The 22,327-nt window shown below is 42.1% G+C and overlaps 1 protein-coding gene across 11 annotated transcripts in view; it reads left to right on the plus strand.

The window, feature by feature from the left end:
- kdm2bb (lysine (K)-specific demethylase 2Bb) overlaps positions 1-22,021 on the plus strand; it is a 56,436-nt gene extending 34,415 nt beyond the window's left edge. For 4 of the 11 annotated variants that reach the window (XM_070441645.1, XM_070441654.1, XM_070441666.1 and 1 more), the window contains 10 exons: positions 2,814-2,957; positions 10,106-10,342; positions 10,494-10,637; positions 10,878-10,964; positions 11,126-11,473; positions 11,764-12,830; positions 13,073-13,236; positions 15,393-15,554; positions 15,827-16,045; positions 19,677-22,021. In XM_070441645.1, coding sequence (XP_070297746.1) covers positions 2,814-2,957; positions 10,106-10,342; positions 10,494-10,637; positions 10,878-10,964; positions 11,126-11,473; positions 11,764-12,830; positions 13,073-13,236; positions 15,393-15,554; positions 15,827-16,045; positions 19,677-19,858 — 2,754 coding nt within the window. In that variant the 3' untranslated portion in view covers positions 19,859-22,021. The remainder of the gene's footprint in view (positions 1-2,813; positions 2,958-10,105; positions 10,343-10,493; positions 10,638-10,877; positions 10,965-11,125; positions 11,474-11,763; positions 12,831-13,072; positions 13,237-15,392; positions 15,555-15,826; positions 16,046-19,676) is intronic. The other 7 variants (XM_023983783.2, XM_023983787.3, XM_023983784.3 and 4 more) reach the window with 4 other exon arrangements.
- Positions 22,022-22,327: the final 306 nt, after the last annotated feature.

Genomic DNA, 22,327 nt, shown 5'->3' on the forward strand with positions numbered 1-22,327 from the left:
ACCAGCGCAAGGGAGAGTTAGAGCACTGATTATGCTTTTGGGTCCTACTGTGTGTCTAACTGACAATGAATGGGCGACCATAAACCTAAATAGAAACTGTTAATTGTGCACGACTTCAGTATTACTTACTAAAACTGTTGTTACACTGAGTTTTTTTTAATACAATTTTGTTAGGATCATTTTGCTCTTACTGTAGTACTGTAGCCCACTCCTGACCGGTCACATTGTACAGCGCCTGAGTGGCGCCATTGTCTAAGACACTATATAGCAGTGCAAGCAGTGTTGCTACAGATGCTGGTTCAATACCCGTGCCGGCCTCGACTGGGAGATCCATGAGATGATTGTAGGTTTTTGGTTTCTCTCCCTCTAAAAACAGAAATAAATCATTCTGAGTAACAAACTGGCTTTATTTACAAATTAGTAACAATGTTTCACCCAATGGCCTTTTTCTCACTCATTTTACGTTATTTGAAAACAAAATCATCTCCAAAATATTGTTATTTTTTAAACAAAGCGATTATTATTCATTTAGAATTATATAAAAGCCCCTTGGATATTCTCACAGGTATTAACCCTGTTATTAGCAGGACAATATATATTGGTCATGGCTCCCGAGTGGCGCACAATGGGATTGCCTTGCAGTTCTCCAGCTGTATCCACTGAATGCACACTAGGTTCAAGGCACGAGGGCAGGGGGCATGGGATGGGCCACAGAAGACAGACCTAGCTCATGGGGAATGGGGGTGCCACACTGGGTAGCACAGAGCAACACTTTAAGGTGCATTGCACTAATAATGGCACCGACTAGGGAAACATTCCCGCTGTGCTTAGTGCCAGTCTGCAAATTCAACTAAAACAATGTAACTAATAATGGCATCTTTATGCTTTCGCTAATAAAATGTATGATAAAAAATACTCTTTCAAAATGCCGATGTTTATTTAGTTATGGATCCATAACGAATTACTATGTATAAATATATGAATAAATATCACTGAATTTCAGAAATATCCTCTATATGTAATTATTGGCAGAGAGTCGTTTCATATTTTTCGATGTACTGTAGCCCTACTGTAGGTGTAGATCTTATTTATTTAAAGAGCATATTGAAGTTAGAAGCAATTGCCTACAACTATTTTAGCACCGTTTAGCGCTGCTCTGAGACAAGCATGGGGGTCTTGATAAATCAATGAGATTTTTATTTTCACTGAATCTCCGTTTGAGTATTGGTTAGATTACAATTAGGGTGTATACATGTTATGCTCTTAGTATAATCTTTATTTAACTAGGCAAGTCGGTTAAGAAATTCTTATTTACAAGGACAGCCTACTCCTTCCTCCCGGTCGGGGAATTGAACCCCAGTCTCCCGCGTGCCCGCACGACACTGGGATTCTTTAGCTAAATAGCCCAATACTGTAGCCTACAACCTCCGGTAGTGATTGTAAAGTTTTTTGCATATCACAGCAATTGAGATTAAGAGGGTCACACATGCCACGTATATTCCACTTTCAAACTTGCGATGCAGTTGGACTTAGACAAAACAAAATTCAGCGATATCGCTATAAACAAACCAACAATTGACGCAGGTGAGCTCAGGGCTTGGCAGCGGTGCATATGCTACACGTATAGCGTACCTTGCCATACAATCTTCTCTAAAAACAGCAGGGAGAAATGTTTACACTGCTCTGCAATAAGATGACCAGAGTTTGATTTCTAATCCAGTTGAGTTATCAAATGTCAGCAGCTGCCTAATTCTATTGTGGGCATGCATCATGTTTGATGCATTGGAATATAGACTACGCTATGGAGAAGGATAGTCTCCAGGATTATAGAAAAGGCAGTTGTGAAATTGTTTGAGTTTCAAATACTTAAATGTTGACTGTGCCAAATTCTTGCCAATTATTATTTTACTAACTATTACTGAGTATGAGGCATGTTTTCCATAATGTACGTTTCATGCATATACATTTGTCACTACGTGGCCTTTTGGGTGTATATCGTGCCCCCCCCCCCCTTCTCACACATCAGGTTTTACAACGGTCGTAAATACCTGGTAGAAACTGCCATGCAGTATTGAGGGAGAGAGTCTATGGAGAACAAAGAGCTTCTCTTTAGAAACTCCTAATCCCCAAAATGGGAGAATTAAACAGTATTTATATTTTTGAGAATGTGGGAATGGTCCGCAGACAGTTAAGGGACAGTTATGTCGAGTGTGTTTCGTTTGGTGATCTCACGAAGGACAGGAAACACACAACTATTTCTCTTAATGTGTACATTTCCCAGCTGTTAGGTTTACATCTGAAGGTTGTATAAGATGAATAAGTATAAGAATACTTTTGGAAAGATAATAATGTGATTTAGTCTTCTAAATAAGAATTGGTTGTTTTATGGTAACTTATGCACAGTCAGTAGCCATGCCCAGGTGGGCACAAATATGACAAGATGGCCCTCTTCTACCCAAGTATAAAAGCCCCCGTGAAGCAATTCACACCAGACCACCAAACCACGGTGTAAGCTAAGGTTGCAAATGGTAGAATTTCCAAGACTAGAAAACATGCAGCTGACGCTACATGTGAAATGGTTAAGAACTACAACTCTATAGGCCCCGGAGACCATACAGCGTGTAGCGTTGGCTACACGGCTGGAAATGGTTTAACTCTGAGACTATCGATCACTACAGCATAAGAGCAAATCCTAGGCGTAGAATTACTAGTCTGCAGCTGGAAATGAAGTCTAGTACAAGAATTCCGACAACCGCGGAAGCATCTATTCTATGCAACGACCATCTGTATGCCTGACATATTCTTTACAACAGACACTATCCAGAGCCGCTGAGAAAGCGACAACTACGAAAGACATTGTGACTTCTGGGGAAGTTAATCAGAGACTCTCTGATGAACTGACTCTCCAGCAGACAGACCGGCGATTCCAACAGAGAAGACAACAACGATATTTGGACGTAAATATATACATACAAATTTTCTCGAATGAGCGGCCGTTCATGTGCAAAGGATTAGCATTTCAATGAATATAATTATCAACTGTATGTAGTGAATCCATTTTGTCTTTCCCACTCTTTTATCTGTCCCCACCCCTTTCCATTGTCTACCAAGCCGTCATGCAGGTTTAGCCCACTAGAGACTTATCAATGCATTGTGTTAGTAACCAATATCAACTGTTTATGTATTTCTGTGATTATTTAGTTAGTAAATAAATAATTAAGCCAATTTGTAAATTGCTGATTCACCATTTAGGCTAGGGTTCGTGCAGATATCCAAGGGTTTGCGACGTTCAGTAATGAGAACATAGGTAATAATGATACATTAATAGAAGACTAATCGATAAGATATGAAAATATCTGAATAGTCGATTCTGGAAAGAGAGACTATAAAATGTTTTCCCTTGGTGCCTTGACTTCCTAGTTAATTAAAGTTTACATGATTAGTTTAATCACATAATAATAATTACACAGAAAATGTATTTGATAATACAACAGTCTTCACATTAATGAATAGTCAGACACAACACATTTGAACAAAGATCACAATCAATTTGAGTGTTTCACCATGTATTGCGTACGGACAGAAATTGCAAAGGTGTCTCGGGTAGGGCTGTTACGTTGACCCTATTACTGCATTCACGAGTCATGACCGCAGTCAAATTCCACGTGACCGCTTAGTCACGGTAACTAGGCTTCGCCAAAACTGCTCTCTGATGCCTCTGACGGTCATTAGTAGCCTACCAAACTTGCTAATGGCCTGGTGCTCAGGGCACTATTGCCCTCAAATCACTCTGACATCAATGCAAATGCAATCGAAAATCTAATCAAACACTTCATGTTATCCCATTTCTATAGGCTATGCAATTACGTGAGAAAAGCGTTTTGATGGCCTCTATTAAAAAGAGGATCCCATAGGCTAGGCCTACTATATTTCTCAACTTTCCTAATATTAATCAAATATTTTCGCTTTACAACAGGAGTAGCCTACCTGGCTGCAATGAAAATGAACGGCGGGAAAAGCGTCCTCCATTCGCTATTAAAGTGCATACGAATTACATGTATTTATTGTTGTTTCTGCCCCTTTTCCGACAGGTACATGATAATGGTCCATTCTAAATCTAAACTAATTTCACACATATATTATTTAGTATATGTAAAGATGAGAGTAAATTGAGAATAATCTGATTGGTGACAATATTATCACTTGAATGATATATTTTATTAGGCAAGAAACAGCGCATTTCTTTGTTTCCGACTTTTTCCAATCATAGTCGCACACATCATGTAGCCTAGCCCGTAGGCCTGTGTTTTGATAAGGTTTGTATCACAACTAAAGTGTCCAAGTGACTCCAAACGTAGCCTATAGTCTAGGCCTAAGACCCCTGGAACACGGTTGGAAAGCACATAGAGCCTAGTGAAACATGTTCTTATAAGCCGGGTCATTGCGCAATCGCATGTGAAAACAGATTTTTGACTGGCCACCATTTCAAAAGAGGATCCCAGCTTTCTTGTGCTGCTATATTTATTGCTAAATTCTTAAAATGAAGCACGTTAATCTGCATTCCAACCGGTGTAGCCTACCAGGCATACATAGGCGCGGTGCATGAGTTTCAAGTTTGGGGGAAAGCAAATTTTCACCATAAATGCACCTTTTATAATGAAGCATTCCATTCCATGTATCATGGAATTTGCAGACTTGTGTAAGATAGCCTACTATTTTGCAATGTGATGAGTAGATTGGATAGTCATAATTTAGGCTAATAATGTAACTCAATCACTGTTTGCAAAGAAGACCGTTCAATGCATGGCTGAGCGTTCAATGCATGGCTGAGCGTGTAGAGTAGGCCTGGGCTATATCAGATAAGTTTCTTCTTCCTGCTGCAGGAATAAATTATTGTCCAAAAACAAACGTTTAAGTAGCACTGACCCAACATTGATAAATAGTGAATATGTGCAGTGCGCGCTCACCAGGGATATTGCCTATGCTCTCCACTATTCGCTCAATTAAGTTGATCATTTTGATAACTAAAAGACCTATTAGTCGTCTTTCTTCCCTGCAATAACCATTTGCTTTCCAAACTGTTTTCCCGCGATTTGTATTTGACAATTTTGAAATATGCCTGGCTTTGGTCTCTAAGCCAACTTTTCAGACAGTCGCAACACAACAATAATAATTTCCTTACGACTGTAGGAAATGCGATTTAAAAGAATACACAACCACATTTAAAAGATAATGATCCTCTGTGGTCAAATCATGACTATAGTACCCTGTTTTGAATGATTTTATTTATTTATTTATGGACAGGAGTAGGCTAATTCGGCTATTTAGTTTTGGCATTTTAATTGTATTTACTTTAGGGAAATCCCCCGCCTTATGAACTTGCCGCCTATGCTTGCATATTAAAAACTTACCCGCACGTAACCTACATTCGCTATTCGAGTGCAGGCTACAGATTTTTATAATTTTCTGTGGGCCATTATCAATCAAAAATAATTCCACACATACAGTACCAGTCAAAAGTTGACACACCTACTCATTCAAGGGTTTTCTTTATTTTTACTATTTGCTACATTGTAGAATAATAGTGAAGACATCAAAACTATAGCAACCAATTTTTTTTAAACAAATCAAAATATATTTTATATTTGAGATTCTTCAAAGTTGCCACAGCTTTGCATGCTCTTGGCATTCCCTCAACCAGCTTCATGAGGTAGTCACCTGGAATGCATTTCAATTAACAGGTGTGCATTGTTAAAAGTTAATTTGTGGAATTTCTTTCCTCCTTAATGCATTTGAGGCAATCAGTTGTGTTGTGACAAGGTACGATTGGTATACAGAATATAGCCCTATTTGGTAAAAGACCAAGTCCATATTATGGCAAAAGCAGCTCAAATAAGCAAAGAGAAACGACAGTCCACCATTACTTTAAGACATGAAGGTCAGTCAATCCGGAACATTTCAAGAACTTTGAAAGTTTTAAGTGCAGTCGCAAAAACCATCAAGCGCTATGATGAAACTGGGTCTCATGTTGACCGAAACAGGAAAGGAAGACCCAGAGTTAACTCTGCAGAGCATAAGTTCATCAGAGTTACCAGCCTCAGAAATTGCAGCCCAAATAAATGCATTCCAGAGTTAAAATAACATAAACATCTCAACATCAACTGTTCAGAGGATACTGCGTGAATCAGGCCTTCATGGTCAAATTGCTGCAAAGAAACCAGTACTACAGGACACCAATAAGAAGACGAGACTTGCTTGGGCCAAGAAACACGAGCAATGAATATTAGACCAATGGAAATCTGTCCTTTGTTCTGTTAAGTAAATGTTAAAAACATTTGTTTTTTAAAATTCCAACCGCTGTCTTTGTGAGACGCAGGGTAGGTGAACGGAGGATCTCCGCATGTGTGGTTCCCACCGTGAAGCATGGAGGAGTAGGTGTAATGGTGTGGGCGTGCTTTTTCTGGTGACGCTGTCAGTGATTAATTTAGAATTCAAAGCACACTTAACCAGCATGGCTACCACCACATTCTGCAGCGATACGCCATCCCATCTGGTTTGGTCTTAGTGGGACAATCATTTGTTTTTCAACAGGACAATGACCGCAAACACACCTCCAGACTGTGTTAGGGCTATTTAACCAAGAAGGAGAGCTGCATCAGATGACCTGGCTTCTACAATCAACCGACCTCAACCCAATTGAGATGGTTTGGGATGAGTTGGACCGTAGAGTGAAGGAAAAGCAGCCAACAAGTGCTCAGCATATATGGGAACTCCTTCAAGACTGTTGGAAAAGCATTCTAAGTGAATTTGGTTGAGAGAATGCCAAGAGTGTACAAAGCTGTCAAGGCAAAGGGTGGCTACTTTGAAGACTCTCAAATATATAAAATATATTTTGATTTGTTTAACACTTTGGTTACTACATGATTCCATATTTATTTCATAGTTTTGATGTCTTCACTATTATTCTACAATGTAAAAAATAAAGAAAAACCCTTGAATGAGTAGGTGTGTCCAAACTTTTGACTGATACTGTATATTAGTAGGCTATACAGTGCATTCGGAAAGTATTCAGACCCCTCGACTTTAAAAAATAAATAAAATACGTTACAGCCTTACTCTAAAATGGATAAAATAAAATAAAAATCCTCATCAATCTACACACAATATCCGATAATGACAAAGGGAAAACAGGTTTTTAGAAATGTTTGCACATTATAAATAAACATAAATAACTTATTTTTAAATAAATTTAAATACATTTAAATACGTATTCAGACCCTTGAGAGAGTCGAAATTTAGCTCTGGTGCATCCTGTTCCCATTGATCATCTTTGAGATGTTTCTACAACTTGATTGGAGTCCACATGTGGTAAATTCAATTGATTTAACATGATTTGGAAAGGGACACACCTGTCTATTAAGGTCCCACAGCTGACAGTGCATGTCAGAGCAAAAACCAAGCCATGAGGTCGAAGGAATTGTCCGTAGAGCTCCGCGACAGGATTGTACACAGGTCTGAGGAAGGGCACCAAAAACATTCTGCAGCATTGAAGGTCCCCAAGAACGTAGTGGCCTCCATAATTTTTAAATGGAAGAAGTTTGGAACCCCCAAGACTCTTCCTAGAGCTGGCCAACCGGCCAAACTGTGCATTCGGGGGAGAATGGCCTTGGTCAGGGAGGTGACCAAGAACCCGATGGTCACTCTGACAGACCTCCAGAGTTCCTCTGTGGAGATGGGAGAACCTTCCAGAAGGGCAACCATCTCTGCAGCACTCCACCAATCAGGCCAGACGGAAGCCACTCAGAAGTAAAAGGCACATGACTAAAGGACTCTGACCATGAGAAACAAGATTCTCTGGTCTGATGAAACCAAGAGTGAACTCTTTGGCCTGAATTCCAAGCGATGCGTCTGGAGGAAACCTGGCACCATCCCTACAGTGAAGCATGGTAGTAGCAGCATCATGTTGTGGGGATGTTTTCAGTGGCAGAGACTGGGAGACTAGTCAGGATTGAGGGAAAGACTAATGAAGCAAAGTACAGCGAGATCCTTGATGAAAACCTGCTCCAGAGCGCTCAGGACCTCAGACTGGGCGAAGGTTCATCTTCCAACAGGACAACGACCCTAAACAAACAGCCAAGACAACGCAGGAGTGGCTTCGGGACAAGTCTCTGAATGTCCTTGAGTGGCCCAGCCAGAACCCGATCGAACATCTCTGGAGAGACCTGAAAATAGCAGTGATGCTACCCATCCAACCTGACAGAGCTTGAGAGGATCTGCAGAGAAGATTGGGAGAAAGTCTGCAAATACAGGTGTGCCAAGCTTGTACTGTAGCGGCATACCCAAGAAGACTCGAGGCTGTAATTGCTGCCAAAGGTGCTTCCATAAGGTACTGAGTAAAGGGTCTGCATACTTACGTAAATGTGATACTTCAGTTTTTTTAATGTTGAATACATTAGCAAAAAAAAAATCAACAATTTTTGCTTTGGCATTATGGGGTATTGTATGTAGCTTGATGAGAAGAAAAAAAACTATTGAATCAATTTTAGAATAAGGCTGTTATGTAACACAATGTGGAAAGAGTCTAACGGTCTATATACTTTCAGAATGCACTGTATGTAAAGACCAGATTCAATTTGACAATAGTCTGATGGGTGAAACACATGTATTCTTCTGTGGGTTGCTGTGGAAACAAGTGCCTGTTGGATACTTGCCATTTGAATTCACATGAACATAATTTCCTCTTGTGTACAGCCCTCTTAAAGTGGGTATTGGTCATGCCATAACCATACATCAGTATGTGCCATTTGGTACAGTACAAGTACAGTATGTCCCTGTGATCTATAATATGAGTAAAGGGTGGTTATGATTGCAGCATATTTTTTATGTAGGAACAACCTCCAGTAGGCTGCCTATATAGATGTGATCACAAGTACCCTCAGTAGCTAATATCTCCTGGCCAGGCATAGCCTGTGTGTTCTTGTTTGCGTACAGTATATCTATATATACATCTTTATAACGTGTGTGTGTGTGTGTGTGTGGGCATGTTTATGAGCAGCATGTACAGTATTGTCTCAGTGTTGGCTCAGCCAGTAATAACAGGAGAACATAAACTCAATAATGGAAAGTGCTTCACATCAAAGCAGTCCCCCTCCTCATCTCTCACTGCCTTCAATTGAATTTAAACCTATGCCCTCTCCCTGTTATATAACACTTTGTTAAAGTGGTCCATGTTTTGGCATACCGTTTTTTAACGTAATTTTACCAGGTAAGTTGACTGAGAACACGTTATCATTTAAAGAAACAACCTGGGAAATAGTTACAGGGGACAGGAGGGGTGAAAGAGCCAATTGGAAGCTGGGGATGATTAGTTGATCGTGATGGTATGAGGGCCAGATTTGAAATTTAGCCAGGACACCGGGATTAACACCTACTCTTACAATAAGTGTCATGGGATCTTTAGTGACCACAGAGTCAGGACACCCGATTAACCTCCCATCTGAAAGACTGCAACCTACACAGGGCAATGTCCCCAATCACTGCCCTGCGGCATTGGTCATTTACATATATATTTTTTTTTACCTACTGGCCTTCCAACACCACTTCCTGCAGCATCTGGTCTCCCATCCAGGGACCGACCAGGACCAACCCTGCTTAGCTTCAGAGGCAAGCCAGCAGTGAGATGCAGGGTGTTATGCTGCTGGCAAAATGTTGCTAGGTGAACAGAAACGCATTCAAACCAAGCTTTTAAGATGTTTGAGTGCAGATGATTTGAGTTCGAAAAATGTCATGTTCTCACTTGAGTGCGGTCGGATGATGGCTTCTTCCCTGGTCCTGTGTTTTCCATAGAAAGTGGAACTAGCTAGTTAGACCAGACAACTGAGTACAACCGGTCATAATAAAGGCTCTGCTGCTTATGACTCAGCACATAATTGGTCAACCGCTAGCATTGATTAGATGAGTCAATTCACCTGGTTTCCCTAATCAGCTGCCAATTCAGGGGTCAATATTACAGACACTGCAGTACACCGTAGACCTGATCCATCTGTCTCTGTACCTTTTTAGTGTTGGGCTATAAAGACACCTCTCCCTCTACTTCTACTTTCAGCAGCAGCGGCCTCCCAACAGACCCAAACCCAAAATGGCGGCCTCGTCTCCTGCGGCGGCGGTCAAGCTGTCGGCTAGCCGGAGCACGTCTGGCGCCCGGAGGAGGAGGACGCGTTGTCGGAAGTGCGAGGCGTGCCTGAGGACAGAGTGTGGAGAATGCCACTTCTGTAAAGACATGAAGAAGTTTGGAGGGCCAGGTCGCATGAAACAGTCCTGCATCATGAGGCAGTGTATAGCGGTAGGTCTCCGACTAATCTTAACTACAGTAAGTCTGTTTGGCTTTTTATTGTGGTATGTTTTAAATGGTCAAACTAAAACTATCCTGCAAGGGCCATTATGTGTGTGGATGTTTTAGAGTGAGTTTCTAATATGATGTTTGTGGTCTCCAGCCTGTCCTGCCCCACACAGCGGTGTGTCTGGTGTGTGGAGAGGCAGGGAAGGAGGACACAGTGGAGGAAGAGGAGGACAAGTTTAACCGCATGCTCATGGAGTGCTCCATCTGCAATGAGATAGTCCATCCTCTCTGCCTCAAGGTAAACGGCTCAATACAGTGTGTGGATGCTGTCACTGAGCCTCTCATATCTCTCTGTACGTGATCGATCGATTCAGTGTGAGCACTTACGTTACTGCAGTGTATTTGTTTATGGTTGCCCTTCATCCTATAGAGGACTTCTATGCTGCAAATGATAAATGATAGCTTTACTTCTTACTGTCTCACTTTTACTTGTGCTTCCTATCACCTTCACCCACTCAGTACTTGTGCTCTTGTTCAGGTGAAAGATTCCGGTGGAGTTGTAAATGACGAGTTGCCAAACTGCTGGGAGTGTCCAAAATGCAACCATTCAGGGAAGACAGGGAAAGTAAGCATCTATGTGGGTGTGGAACCGGAATGTTCGGATTATCTAGCCTCTGCTCTGTTCAAGACATCACATGTATTGTAAAAATACTTTAGAATTTAAAAGTGTCCGGAAACAAATAGGCAAAAGATATAAAGTAGTCTTCTCTTGTTTCTCACCTTTTGGCCGTCAAGCAAAAAAGAGGACCAGGGTTCAAGTACGCGTCCAACCTTCCCGGGTCGCTGCTGAAGGACTCACGATTGAACCGTGACATCAAGGAAGAGCCCGACCCGCCCAGTCTGCCAACATCACCCACTGGGACCACGGCAACCGTGACCACAGTGAAGAGGAAGGCGGAGCGTGATGACACCCCCAAAACGAAAGCAGAGGAATCTCCTCCTCTGAAGAAACGTTCTCCCATGATGTCTCTGGGCGGGCTGCCCCGACCAAGGCCTGAGGACAACCCTCTGAGGAAGAAGAGGATGCTGTTCGACATCAAAGATGAGGACGAGCCTCCTGTTGTCAAGAAAAAGGTAATTTATCCAACAGACTGATCAGCCTGATCATGGATAATTACGTTTATAATGAAGTATCTGTACTGAGCATTCCTCTTGATTTGAGAAAAATTGACAAGTTTATTTAGTCAAGATTCAATTGCCAAACAGTAACCCTTGTCATTTGAGAATGGTAAACCCCTTACTTGTGAAGCACTACTTGGAGAAAAATGTAGAAGATTATATGTATAAGGCCACTTCAAACTGTAAAGTGGATTGTAAGAAATGAATGTTAGAGTAACTGATCTGCTCCCTATGTTCCTTTACAGAAGAAGCCCCCAAAACCTGATGACCTTTTGATCCCCAAGCTGTTAAAGACCATTAAGCAAGAGCAAGTAGATGAGGACGAAGAACACAAAGACCATGAAGATGAAGAGGAGGACAGATGCACAGGGGACAGGGTTGCAACTAAAGGGAAAAGAGAAGAGGAGGAAGAGGATGGAGATGAGGAGAAAGATGGTGGTGTAGAGGACAGTAAAGACGGTACAGTAAAGACTATGCTGAGTCCACTGCTACGGACGTCTACGGCCAGAGAGAGTGACCAGTCCTGCTCCAGCTCTCCCCGGGCAGGGCCCAGCAGTGAAGGGTGCGATGCCCCAGAGAAGACACCTGGCCAGCTGAAGGCACGCAAGCGCCGCCGCCTCCCCAACAAAGAGCTGAGCAAGGAGCTGAGCAAAGAGCTCAATCTGGAGATTCAGAAGACCGAGGACTGCCTGGCCAATCAGAACCGCAGACCACTGAAGAGGGAGGACAGCCCAGCCAATAACAGCCGTCGACCCTTGAAAACTGAGGACTCCTCGACCAATCCGAACCGCAGACCACTAAGAATAGAGGACTCTCCTGCCAATCATAACCGCAGGCCAATTAAGACTGAGGATGGCCTATCCAATCACAACCGCCGGCCATTGAAGATCGAGGACAGGTTAGTCAATCGGAATCACAGGCCAATGAAGACAGAGCCTGAGAGCGACGGGGAGGAGCCTAAGCCCAAGCGGCCACTCAACAACTGCACCAGTGACCTCGGAGACTGGCTCCACCCCAGGGGGCGGGAATTAAATGGGACGGCCCGCCAGCTCTCGCCCCTGGGGTGGAGCCGCAGCCCTCCAATCACACCCATTTGCCCACGCCCCCCTCCCTGCCGCTCACCGCCCAAGTGTGTCCAGATGGAGCGTCACGTGATCCGGCCGCCTCCCATCAGCCCCCCGCCAGACAGACTGCCCCTGGAAGACGGACAGACCCACATGATGCACAGGGAGGTGTGGATGGCCGTGTTCGGGCACCTCGCACACAGAGACCTTTGTGTCTGCATGCGCGTCTGCAAAACCTGGAACAGATGGTGAGTTTTCAGATGTGCTGTGGCTATCGGACAGCAAGGGGTCTGATACCAAGTTAAACCAGTCAGTCTTGTGAAATAGTGGGCTGTGCTTCTCATAATGGACCTTGTTCATTGGAACTACAGTATGAACGCTAAGCTGTAAGGCTCTCTAGCCTAGAGCTCTCACCTCAGTGTAGTCGTTCCACAGCTGTAGCTATGGTGGCTGTGTGATCGTGTGCTAACCTACGCCCCTGCCTCCCCAGGTGCTGTGATAAGAGGCTGTGGACGCGGATCGATCTGAACCGCTGTAAGTCCATCACTCCCCTCATGCTGAGTGGCATCATCCGCAGACAGCCTGTGGCTCTGGACCTCAGCTGGACCAACATCTCCAAGAAGCAGCTCAGCTGGCTCATCAACAGGCTGCCAGGTAAACACCAGCCAGGAGTGTTGTAACTGAGGCAATGTGTAAATCCCTCTGTGCCTTTATAACAGAATGGTCTGAACTATGTATGTATGTATGTACAGTGGGGAGAACAAGTATTTGATACACTGCCGATTTTGCCGATTTTCCTACTTACAAAGCATGTAGAGGTCTGTAATTTTTATCATAGGTACACTTCAACTGTAAGAGACGGAATCTAAAACAAAAATCCCAAAAATCACATTGTATGATTTTTAAGTAATTAATTAGCATTTTATTGCATGACATAAGTATTTGATACATCAGAAAAGCAGAACTTAATATTTGGTACAGAATCCTTTGTTTGCAATTACAGAGATCATACGTTTCCTGTAGTTCTTGACCAGGTTTGCACACACTGCAGCAGGGATTTTGGCCCACTCCTCCATACAGACCTTCTCCAGATCCTTCAGGTTTCGGGGCTGTCGCTGGGCAATACGGACTTTCAGCTCCCTCCAAAGATTTTCTATTGGGTTCAGGTCTGGAGACTGGCTAGGCCACTCCAGGACCTTGAGATACTTCTTACGGAGCCACTCCTTAGTTGCCCTGGCTGTGTGTTTCGGGTCGTTGTCATGCTGGAAGACCCAGCCACGACCCATCATCAATGCCTGTCTCTTATACACATCTAGATGTGTATAAGAGACAGGTTGGAGTCTGTTTGATTGAGTGTGTGGACAGGTGTCTTTTATACAGGTAACGAGTTCAAACAGGTGCAGTTAATACAGGTAATGAGTGGAGAACAGGAGGGCTTCTTAAAGAAAAACTAACAGGTCTGTGAGAGCCGGAATTCTTACTGGTTGGTAGGTGATCAAATACTTATGTCATGCAATAAAATGCAAATKAATTAYTTAAAAATCATACAATGTGATTTTCTGGATTTTTGTTTTAGATTCCGTCTCTCACAGTTGAAGTGTACCTATGATAAAAATTACAGACCTCTACATGCTTTGTAAGTAGGAAAACCTGCAAAATCGGCAGTGTATCAAATACTTGTTCTCCCCACTGTATGTATGTATGTATGTATGTATGTATGTATGTATGTATGTATGTATGTATGTATGTATGTACAGTGGGGAGAACAAGTATTTGATACACTGCCGATTTTGCCGATTTTCCTACTTACAAAGCATGTAGAGGTCTGTAATTTTTATCATAGGTACACTTCAACTGTAAGAGACGGAATCTAAAACAAAAATCCCAAAAATCACATTGTATGATTTTTAAGTAATTAATTAGCATTTTATTGCATGACATAAGTATTTGATACATCAGAAACCAGTAAGAATTCCGGCTCTCACAGACCTGTTAGTTTTTCTTTAAGAAGCCCTCCTGTTCTCCACTCATTACCTGTATTAACTGCACCTTTTTGAACTCGTTACCTGTATAAAAGACACCTGTCCACACACTCAATCAAACAGTGTCTTAGATTCCGTCTCTCACAGTTGAAGTGTACCTATGATAAAAATTACAGACCTCTACATGCTTTGTAAGTAGGAAAACCTGCAAAATCGGCAGTGTATCAAATACTTGTTCTCCCCACTGTATGTATGTATGTATGTATGTATGTATGTATGCAGTGAGCTGTTACACTGTATCTCTGTCCATGGTTCTGGGTACACACTGCAAACCTGATGTCACCACTACAGTCTATTACAGTGCTTCTCTGTACTGAGGGCATTGACAGGAACATATTTAATGTGACTAGTTGTGATGGGTTTATGTTTGGCGATACTGCAATGCCGTCTTTGTTTCCATGGTTGGGCGAGCTGCTCCGGCATGTCTGACGCTTGTATCCCCAGGGTTTCCTTAAGTGTTTCAGCCCATTTGCTTTGTTTCTTATTAATTTATGCGGCAACTATAATTACATTTGCATAGTGATTGTTTTTATTTCCTTGTTTTTGAAGCCTCAGGTTAACGAACTGTTGGAGACTAATATGATTCCTTAATGGAAAATCACAATTAGTCCCCCCCCCCCCCCCCCCCCCCGATTGAAAATAGCAGCAGAGAATGTTACACGTTAGTTGGGACTGGCCTAGTTGGCATTTTGACAGTGCTAGGGTGTTAGCAAGAGAGAGTGATGTTGAGTTTTGACCCCTGTTAACCCCTGACTGTTGTCCCTGCAGGTCTGCGGATGCTGCTGCTCTCAGGCTGCTCCTGGGTGGCTGTGTCTGCCCTCTGCACTGCCAGCTGCCCGCTGCTGAGGACCCTAGATGTCCAGTGGGTAGAGGGGCTCAAAGATGCCCAGATGAGGGACCTGCTCTCACCCCCCACAGACAACAGACCAGGTATATTCCCACTATCCTCCAGTATGTTAGAATGACCGTCTGGACACGTGGCGGGAAGTTTTGAACAGCATGTCCATGTGTTTTGCGATCCAGTCAGGCTGCTGCAGCCCATCCATGTCAGGTCTTGCTGTGCTCTCTGGTGCCCCCTTGTGGCTGTCTTTACAGTCCACACAGCTGGAAACACTTGGACCTGATTGTGCTCTGAGTAAGGAAGCTTAAAAACAACTTGACACATTCTATCTCTCCGTCTCTTTCTGTCTCTCCCTCTCTAGGTCAGCTGGACAACAGGAGTAAGCTGCGGAATGTGGTGGACCTGCGTCTGGCCGGGCTGGACATCACAGACACCTCCCTGCGCCTCCTCATCCGCTACACGCCCCAGCTGACCAGACTGGACTTGAGCTACTGCAACCACGTCACTGACCAGTCGGTCAACATCCTGACCGCTGCTGGGACCACCACCAGAGACTCGCTCACTGACATCAACCTCTCCGGTAGGAGGATACAAGGCCGTGTCACAATGGCTACTATCACTACAGACAATGACCATGTCAGAATGTCCCTACAGCCTACTGTTTACTGAAAGTATTTACTACTAACAGTAACTGTACTAGTCACTAGTTAGAACATATTGGTTAGAATCCAGACACAGCCATTGACTGTTCGTTGCAAAGTTCATTCGTTGCTTCATGGCATAGGTCATGGCATGTTCCCTTCTGAGAGGAATGCACCCCCCCATAAAGACATGTAATGAGCCCATGGATGCCAATCTAAATATAGGGCTGGGCGATATGGCCTAAAAATCATGTCTTGATTCTTTTTCTAACTTATGGGTGGTTCACGATATATCTTTCTAGAATTTCTGGAACGTTTTCTATCAATACGCTTTGTTGCACAATTAACAGACAATACACCTAATTTCAAACAGTCAGGAATAATCAAATGAATTCAGGGCTTGTTAAGTTAAACCTAGGCTAAATAGAAGCCTTCCACAACCATAAGACCCACTAATAATGGAATTATTTTATTAAAATAGTTTAACCTACTTTTGTGGTGTTGCAATAATCACTGATCTGGCTTTCAAGTCTGTTAATGACAATGCCCTTTTTGTTACAAAATTACCCAGAACCATGCGTAATGCAAATTCACTAATGATGACGAACTTCTTGAGTCGGACATTATAGAAAATGAACACAGGTCTCATAAACGATATCTCAAACACAAGCCCACGTGCTAGTGAGGAGCCAGCTAATATTCATATTTCAACTCTAGCCAACTTGGATCTATTTGCTTGCTAAAAAGGCAGAACAGTTGAACTGTTATGAACACACCCTCCTGTCCGTCTCCAACTGTGTGAACAACATAGCGATTCTGTTGGACCAAACCTCAAATTCAAATAGCTAGATTAAACCGATTGTTGTCCGAGAGGAAGAAGCTCTTTTGTCATGAGTGGCAAGGGGAGGGACTTGGGGTTTGTGTGCGAGTAGAAATGTGCACGGAGCACAGAAGGTGCGAAGGACACGAGACAGGACAAAGACAGGACAAGGACAAAAACAGAACGCTCAAAAACAAAAAAACGTCATTCTTGTGATAGACATTTGGAACACCGCGCAAAAACATACATTCAAATGAATTCTTTAGATTGCGCAGCCCTATATAAATAGCTTTAATTGTGCCTATTTGTGATGCGCCAATGGGGCGGAGTAAAACTAGGGCTCACAGTCCCCCCAGAGTGAAGCTCCACTACAAACACCATAACTGAAACCCCCCCCCCCCCCATGTTTCTCACTCTGAGTAGTGCCCTTAAAGGTTGGATCAATGAGAGACAGACATTCCATTATGAGGCAGTCAGGGGGAACCGTGTGGTAGTCAGACTAATGAGGTCTCTGGCACCACTGATGTCTTATCCACTGTCAGTCACTCACCCATTGACAGCACTTGAAATTAGAGGTCGACCGATTATGATTTTTCAAGCCAATACCGATTATTGGAGGACCAAAAAAAGTCGATACCGATTAATCGTCCGATTTAAAAAAATATATATATATAAAAAAAAATGTATTTGTAATAATGACAATTACAACAATACTGAATGAACACTTTAACTTAATATAATACATCAATAACAATATAGCCTCAAATAAATAATGAAACATGTTCAATTTGGTTTAAATAATGCAAAAACAAAGTGTTGGAGAAAGAAGTAAAAGTGCAATGTGCCATGTAAGAAAGCTAACGTTTAAGTTCCTTGCTCAGAACATGAGAACATATGAAAGCTGGTGGTTCCTTTTAACATGAGTCTTCAATATTCCCAGGTAAGAAGTTTTAGGTTGTAGTTATTATAGGAATTATAGGACTAATTCCCTCTATACCATTTGTATTTCATTAACCTTTGACTATTGGATGTTCTTATAGGCACTTTAGTACTGCAAGTGTAACAGTATAGCTTCCGTCCCTTTCCTCGCTCCTACCTGGGCTCGAACCAGGAACACATCGACAACAGCCACCCTCGAAGCAGCGTTACCCATGCAGAGCAAGGGGAACAACTACTCCAAGTCTGAGCGAGTGACGTTTGAAACGCTATTAGCGCGCACCCCGCTAACTAGCTAGCCATTTCACATCGGTTACACCAGCCTAATCTCGGGAGTTGATAGGCTTGAAGTCATAAAACAGCGCAATGCTTGAAGCATTGCGAAGAGCTGCTGGCAAAACGCACGAAAGTGCTGTTTGAAATGAATGCTTACGAGCCTGCTGGTGCCTACCATCGCTCAGTCAGACTGCTCTATCAAATTATAGACTTAATTATAACATAACACACAGAAATACGAGCCTTAGGTCATTAATATGGTCGAATCCGGAAACTATCATCTCGAAAACAAAACGTTTATTCTTTCAGTGAAATACGGAACCGTTCCGTATTTTATCTAACAGGTGGCATCCATAAGTCAAAATATTCCTGTTACATTGCACAACCTTCAATGTTATAATTACGTAAAATTCTGGCAAATTAGTTCGCAATGAGCCAGGCGGCCCAAACTGTTGCATTTACCCTGACTCTGCGTGCAATGAACGCAAGAGAAGTGACACAATTTCACCTGGTTTGCCTGCTAATTGCCTGCTAACCTGGATTTCTTTTAGTTAAATATGCAGGTTTAAAAATATATACTTCTGTGTATTGATTTTAAGAAAGGCATTGATGTTTATGGTTAGGTACAGTCGTGCAACGATTGTGCTTTTTTCGCAAATGCGCTTTTGTTAAATCATCCCCCGTTTGGCGAAGTTGGCTGTCTTTGTTAGAAAGAAATAGTCTTCACACAGTTCGCAACGAGCCAGGCGGCCCAAACTATTGCATATACCCTGACTCTGTTGCAAGAGAAGTGACACAATTTTCCTAGTTAAAAGAAATTCATGTTAGCAGGCAATATTAACTAAATATGCAGGTTTAAAAATATATACTTCTGTATTGATTTTAAGAAAGGCATTGATGTTTATGGTTAGGTACACGTTGGGGCAACGACAGTCCTTTTTCGCGAATGTGCACCGCATCGATTATATGCAACGCAGGACACGCTAGATAAACTAGTAATATCATCAACCATGTGTAGTTAACTAGTGATTATAATTGATTGATTGTTTTTTATAAGATAAGTTTAATGCTAGCTAGCAACTTACCTTGGCTTCTTACTGCGTTCGCGTAACAAGCACGCTCCTCGTGGAGTGCAAAGTAAGGCAGGTGGTTAGAGCGTTGGACTAGTTAACCGTAAGGTTGCAAGATTGAATCCCTGAGCTGACAAGGTAAAAATCTCTTGTTCTGCCCCTGAACAAGGCAGTTAACCCACCGTTCCTAGGACGTCATTGAAAATAAGAATGTGTTCTTAACTGACTTGCCTAGTTAAATAAAGGTGTAATTGTTATTGTTATGAAAACTTGAAATCGGCCCTAATTAATCGGCCATTCCAATTAATCGGTCGACCTCTATGGTGAGATTTTGGTTAGAATCTTATATCCTAGGAAAAAAATGACCGGTAGGTATATAGGAGGAGCCTATCTGTCTGTATACGTACTGAAGATACTGAATAGTCTCCTATTACATCAACCTATCTTCCTCCTCCCTCCCCTCTGCAGTGTGCAACAGAGTCACGGACCAGTCGCTGACCTACTTCAAGCGCTGTGGAAGCATCTGTCATATTGACTTGCGCTACTGCAAGCAGGTGACCAAGGAGGGCTGTGAGCGGTTCATTGCTGAGATGTCAGTGAGTGTACAGTTTGGACTTGTAGAGGAGAAACTACTGCAGAAACTCTGTTAGTGGTTGAGAGAGACTGCGCTGTATGCACTCGCTAGTTAGGACACTCGTTAGAATAAGGAACCGTCAAGGGTGGCGTTATCGCCATGGAGAAAGTGTTGTATTTGACATAGGACATTTTACAAGTGACTGTGGCTCTGATACTCATTGAATGCCTCTTGTGCTGCTGAAACAATAATGTTTTCCAAAACAGGATTTTCAACATGTAAGGCCACCTGGCATTACTGGACATTTGACAAAGTTTCCCCCCCCGTTTTGTCTCTGCCAAGATATTGAAGTTATTTTTTTATTTCTGCAAATGAACAGGCAGTGTATGTTCACAATGGTTAAGTTTTACTTCTTTTGTTTAGTATGTACTGTTGTTGCAGTGCACAGTTTATGCATTACACATCAATATTTTTGTATCAGAAAGTGTTTCGTACTTTTATGTGCAGTGTTGAATGCACTGATTTACAGTATTCAATCTGTCTCTGTTTTTATTATTTAGACTGTAGATTTATGCCAAGAGCAGTAGCTTGTTTTCTGTGCGGCTGTTTTATATTTAATTTATTTAAGTGCTGATGTTCAGTTTTATGCGTGTAATTGTCTGTACAGTACAGATACGTTCTCCTTTTCATGTTTTACTCAACTTAAATTTGTAAATATCTAGAAAATAATCTATTTGTACTGTTTGACAAATAAATATTACTGTCCTTTCCAAGGTTTATCAAGTCCGTATGAGTAGGCACCAGTGACTGTTTGCAAGAGGAAGCATCATAAGGCTGATTCAAAGTCTACTACTGCATACCAAGAATCTGTCCGTTTCCATATACTAGGCCGGTGTGACATTATCATGGTCTGTGTTGTTTTTTTTTACAAGGGATTCTCACACCTATGGATGCCATTTTTAAGGAGACACTTGCTTTTGAATGAAACCAATACAGTATGTACACTGAGTGTACAAAACATTAGGAACACACTCAGAACAGCCTCAGTTTGTCAGGCCATGGACTCTACAAGCTGTCGTAAGCGTTTCACAGGGATGTTGGTCTATGTTTTCTCTCCAATGCAGTTGTGTGAAGTTGGCTGGATGTTCTTTGGCTGGTGGACCATTCTTGATACACACTGGAAACTGTTGTGTGAAAAACCCAGCGCCGTTGCAGTTCTTGACACTCAAACCGGTGCGCCTGGCACCTACTACCATACCCCGTTCAAAGTATAGGTGGCTGGCGGCACTTTAATTGGGGAGGGCGGGGCTCATAGTAATGGCTGGAACGGAATAAATGGAATGGTATCAAACATGATTCCCATGTGTTTGATACCCATTCCATTGACTCCTTTCCAGCCATTATTATGAGCCGTCCTTCCCGCCCAAGCCTCCTGTGGTTCAAAGGCACTAAATCTTTTGTCTTGCCCATTCACCCTCTCAATGGCATACACACAATCCATGTGTCGATTGTTTCAAGGCTTAAAAATCCTTCTTTAACCTGTCTCCTCCCTTCATCTACACTAATTGAAGTGGATTTAATAAGTGACATCAATAAGGGATAGCTTTCACCTGTATTCACCTGGTCAGTCTGTCTTGGAAAGAGCAGGTGTTACTAGTATTTTGTACACTCAGTGTATATGATCTAATAATACGAACTGGGGTACAGTACGGTCAGTGTCTGACAGGTAACTAACTACTTTATATTATACCTTAATTACACTGGTCGTAAGTAGTGGCTTTTTTTGTGTATGCAGGCTATTATTAGACTATATACACTGAGTGTATAACAAAAGGGTATGTACAGGAAATGACAAAAGTATGACTACTAGGGGCTCCTAATCTATGTTTTGATAAATCTCCTTTTTGTATGTGGACATGCCTAACTACCAATCACCATGTCTTCCCTGTGTGGTTGGGAAATGTATTAGTATATAATTGGTTCAACTGTATATACTGTAAATCTTACGCTTAGAGAAACTAGTTTGTGAATTGAGTTGAGTTATTAAAAACTCATCCTAAATACTGAGCTCTCTATTTTTGGTCACTTTTTCCCCACAATCGTCTTAATTTATCTTTTTGTTCATAACCAGTCTGTGCAATATGTAAACAAAAAATTTGTGAAATATGTTTAAAATGTCATACATTGGAATATCTATGAATGTTTTTTAGGTTCTGAAATAAATACCTTAAACATCAAATTTAGAGTAGTATGCCATTCTGTCAACATTGCATTCATTAAACCGGGAATAAACAATTAATTGACGGTAACCAGTCGGATACAGCAAGAAGTGTGTTCAAAAAATTACGGGATCTTTGCTTATTATTTTATGGTATAAATCTTGTAATTACCAAAATAAGAAGTTCAAAGATCCAGGATTCCATTGAATGCTCGTATAACTCATTATACTTTAATATCATATAGCTGCCTACAAGTGACATCTTTTTGAGAAGTAGCAGGATTATAATAAACAAACATGTGAACACAGTGACAGTGCGTGATGTAT

This window comes from Salvelinus sp. IW2-2015, linkage group LG4q.1:29, assembly GCF_002910315.2.
Source record: "Salvelinus sp. IW2-2015 linkage group LG4q.1:29, ASM291031v2, whole genome shotgun sequence".
NCBI classification, from domain to species: Eukaryota; Metazoa; Chordata; class Actinopteri; order Salmoniformes; family Salmonidae; genus Salvelinus; species Salvelinus sp. IW2-2015.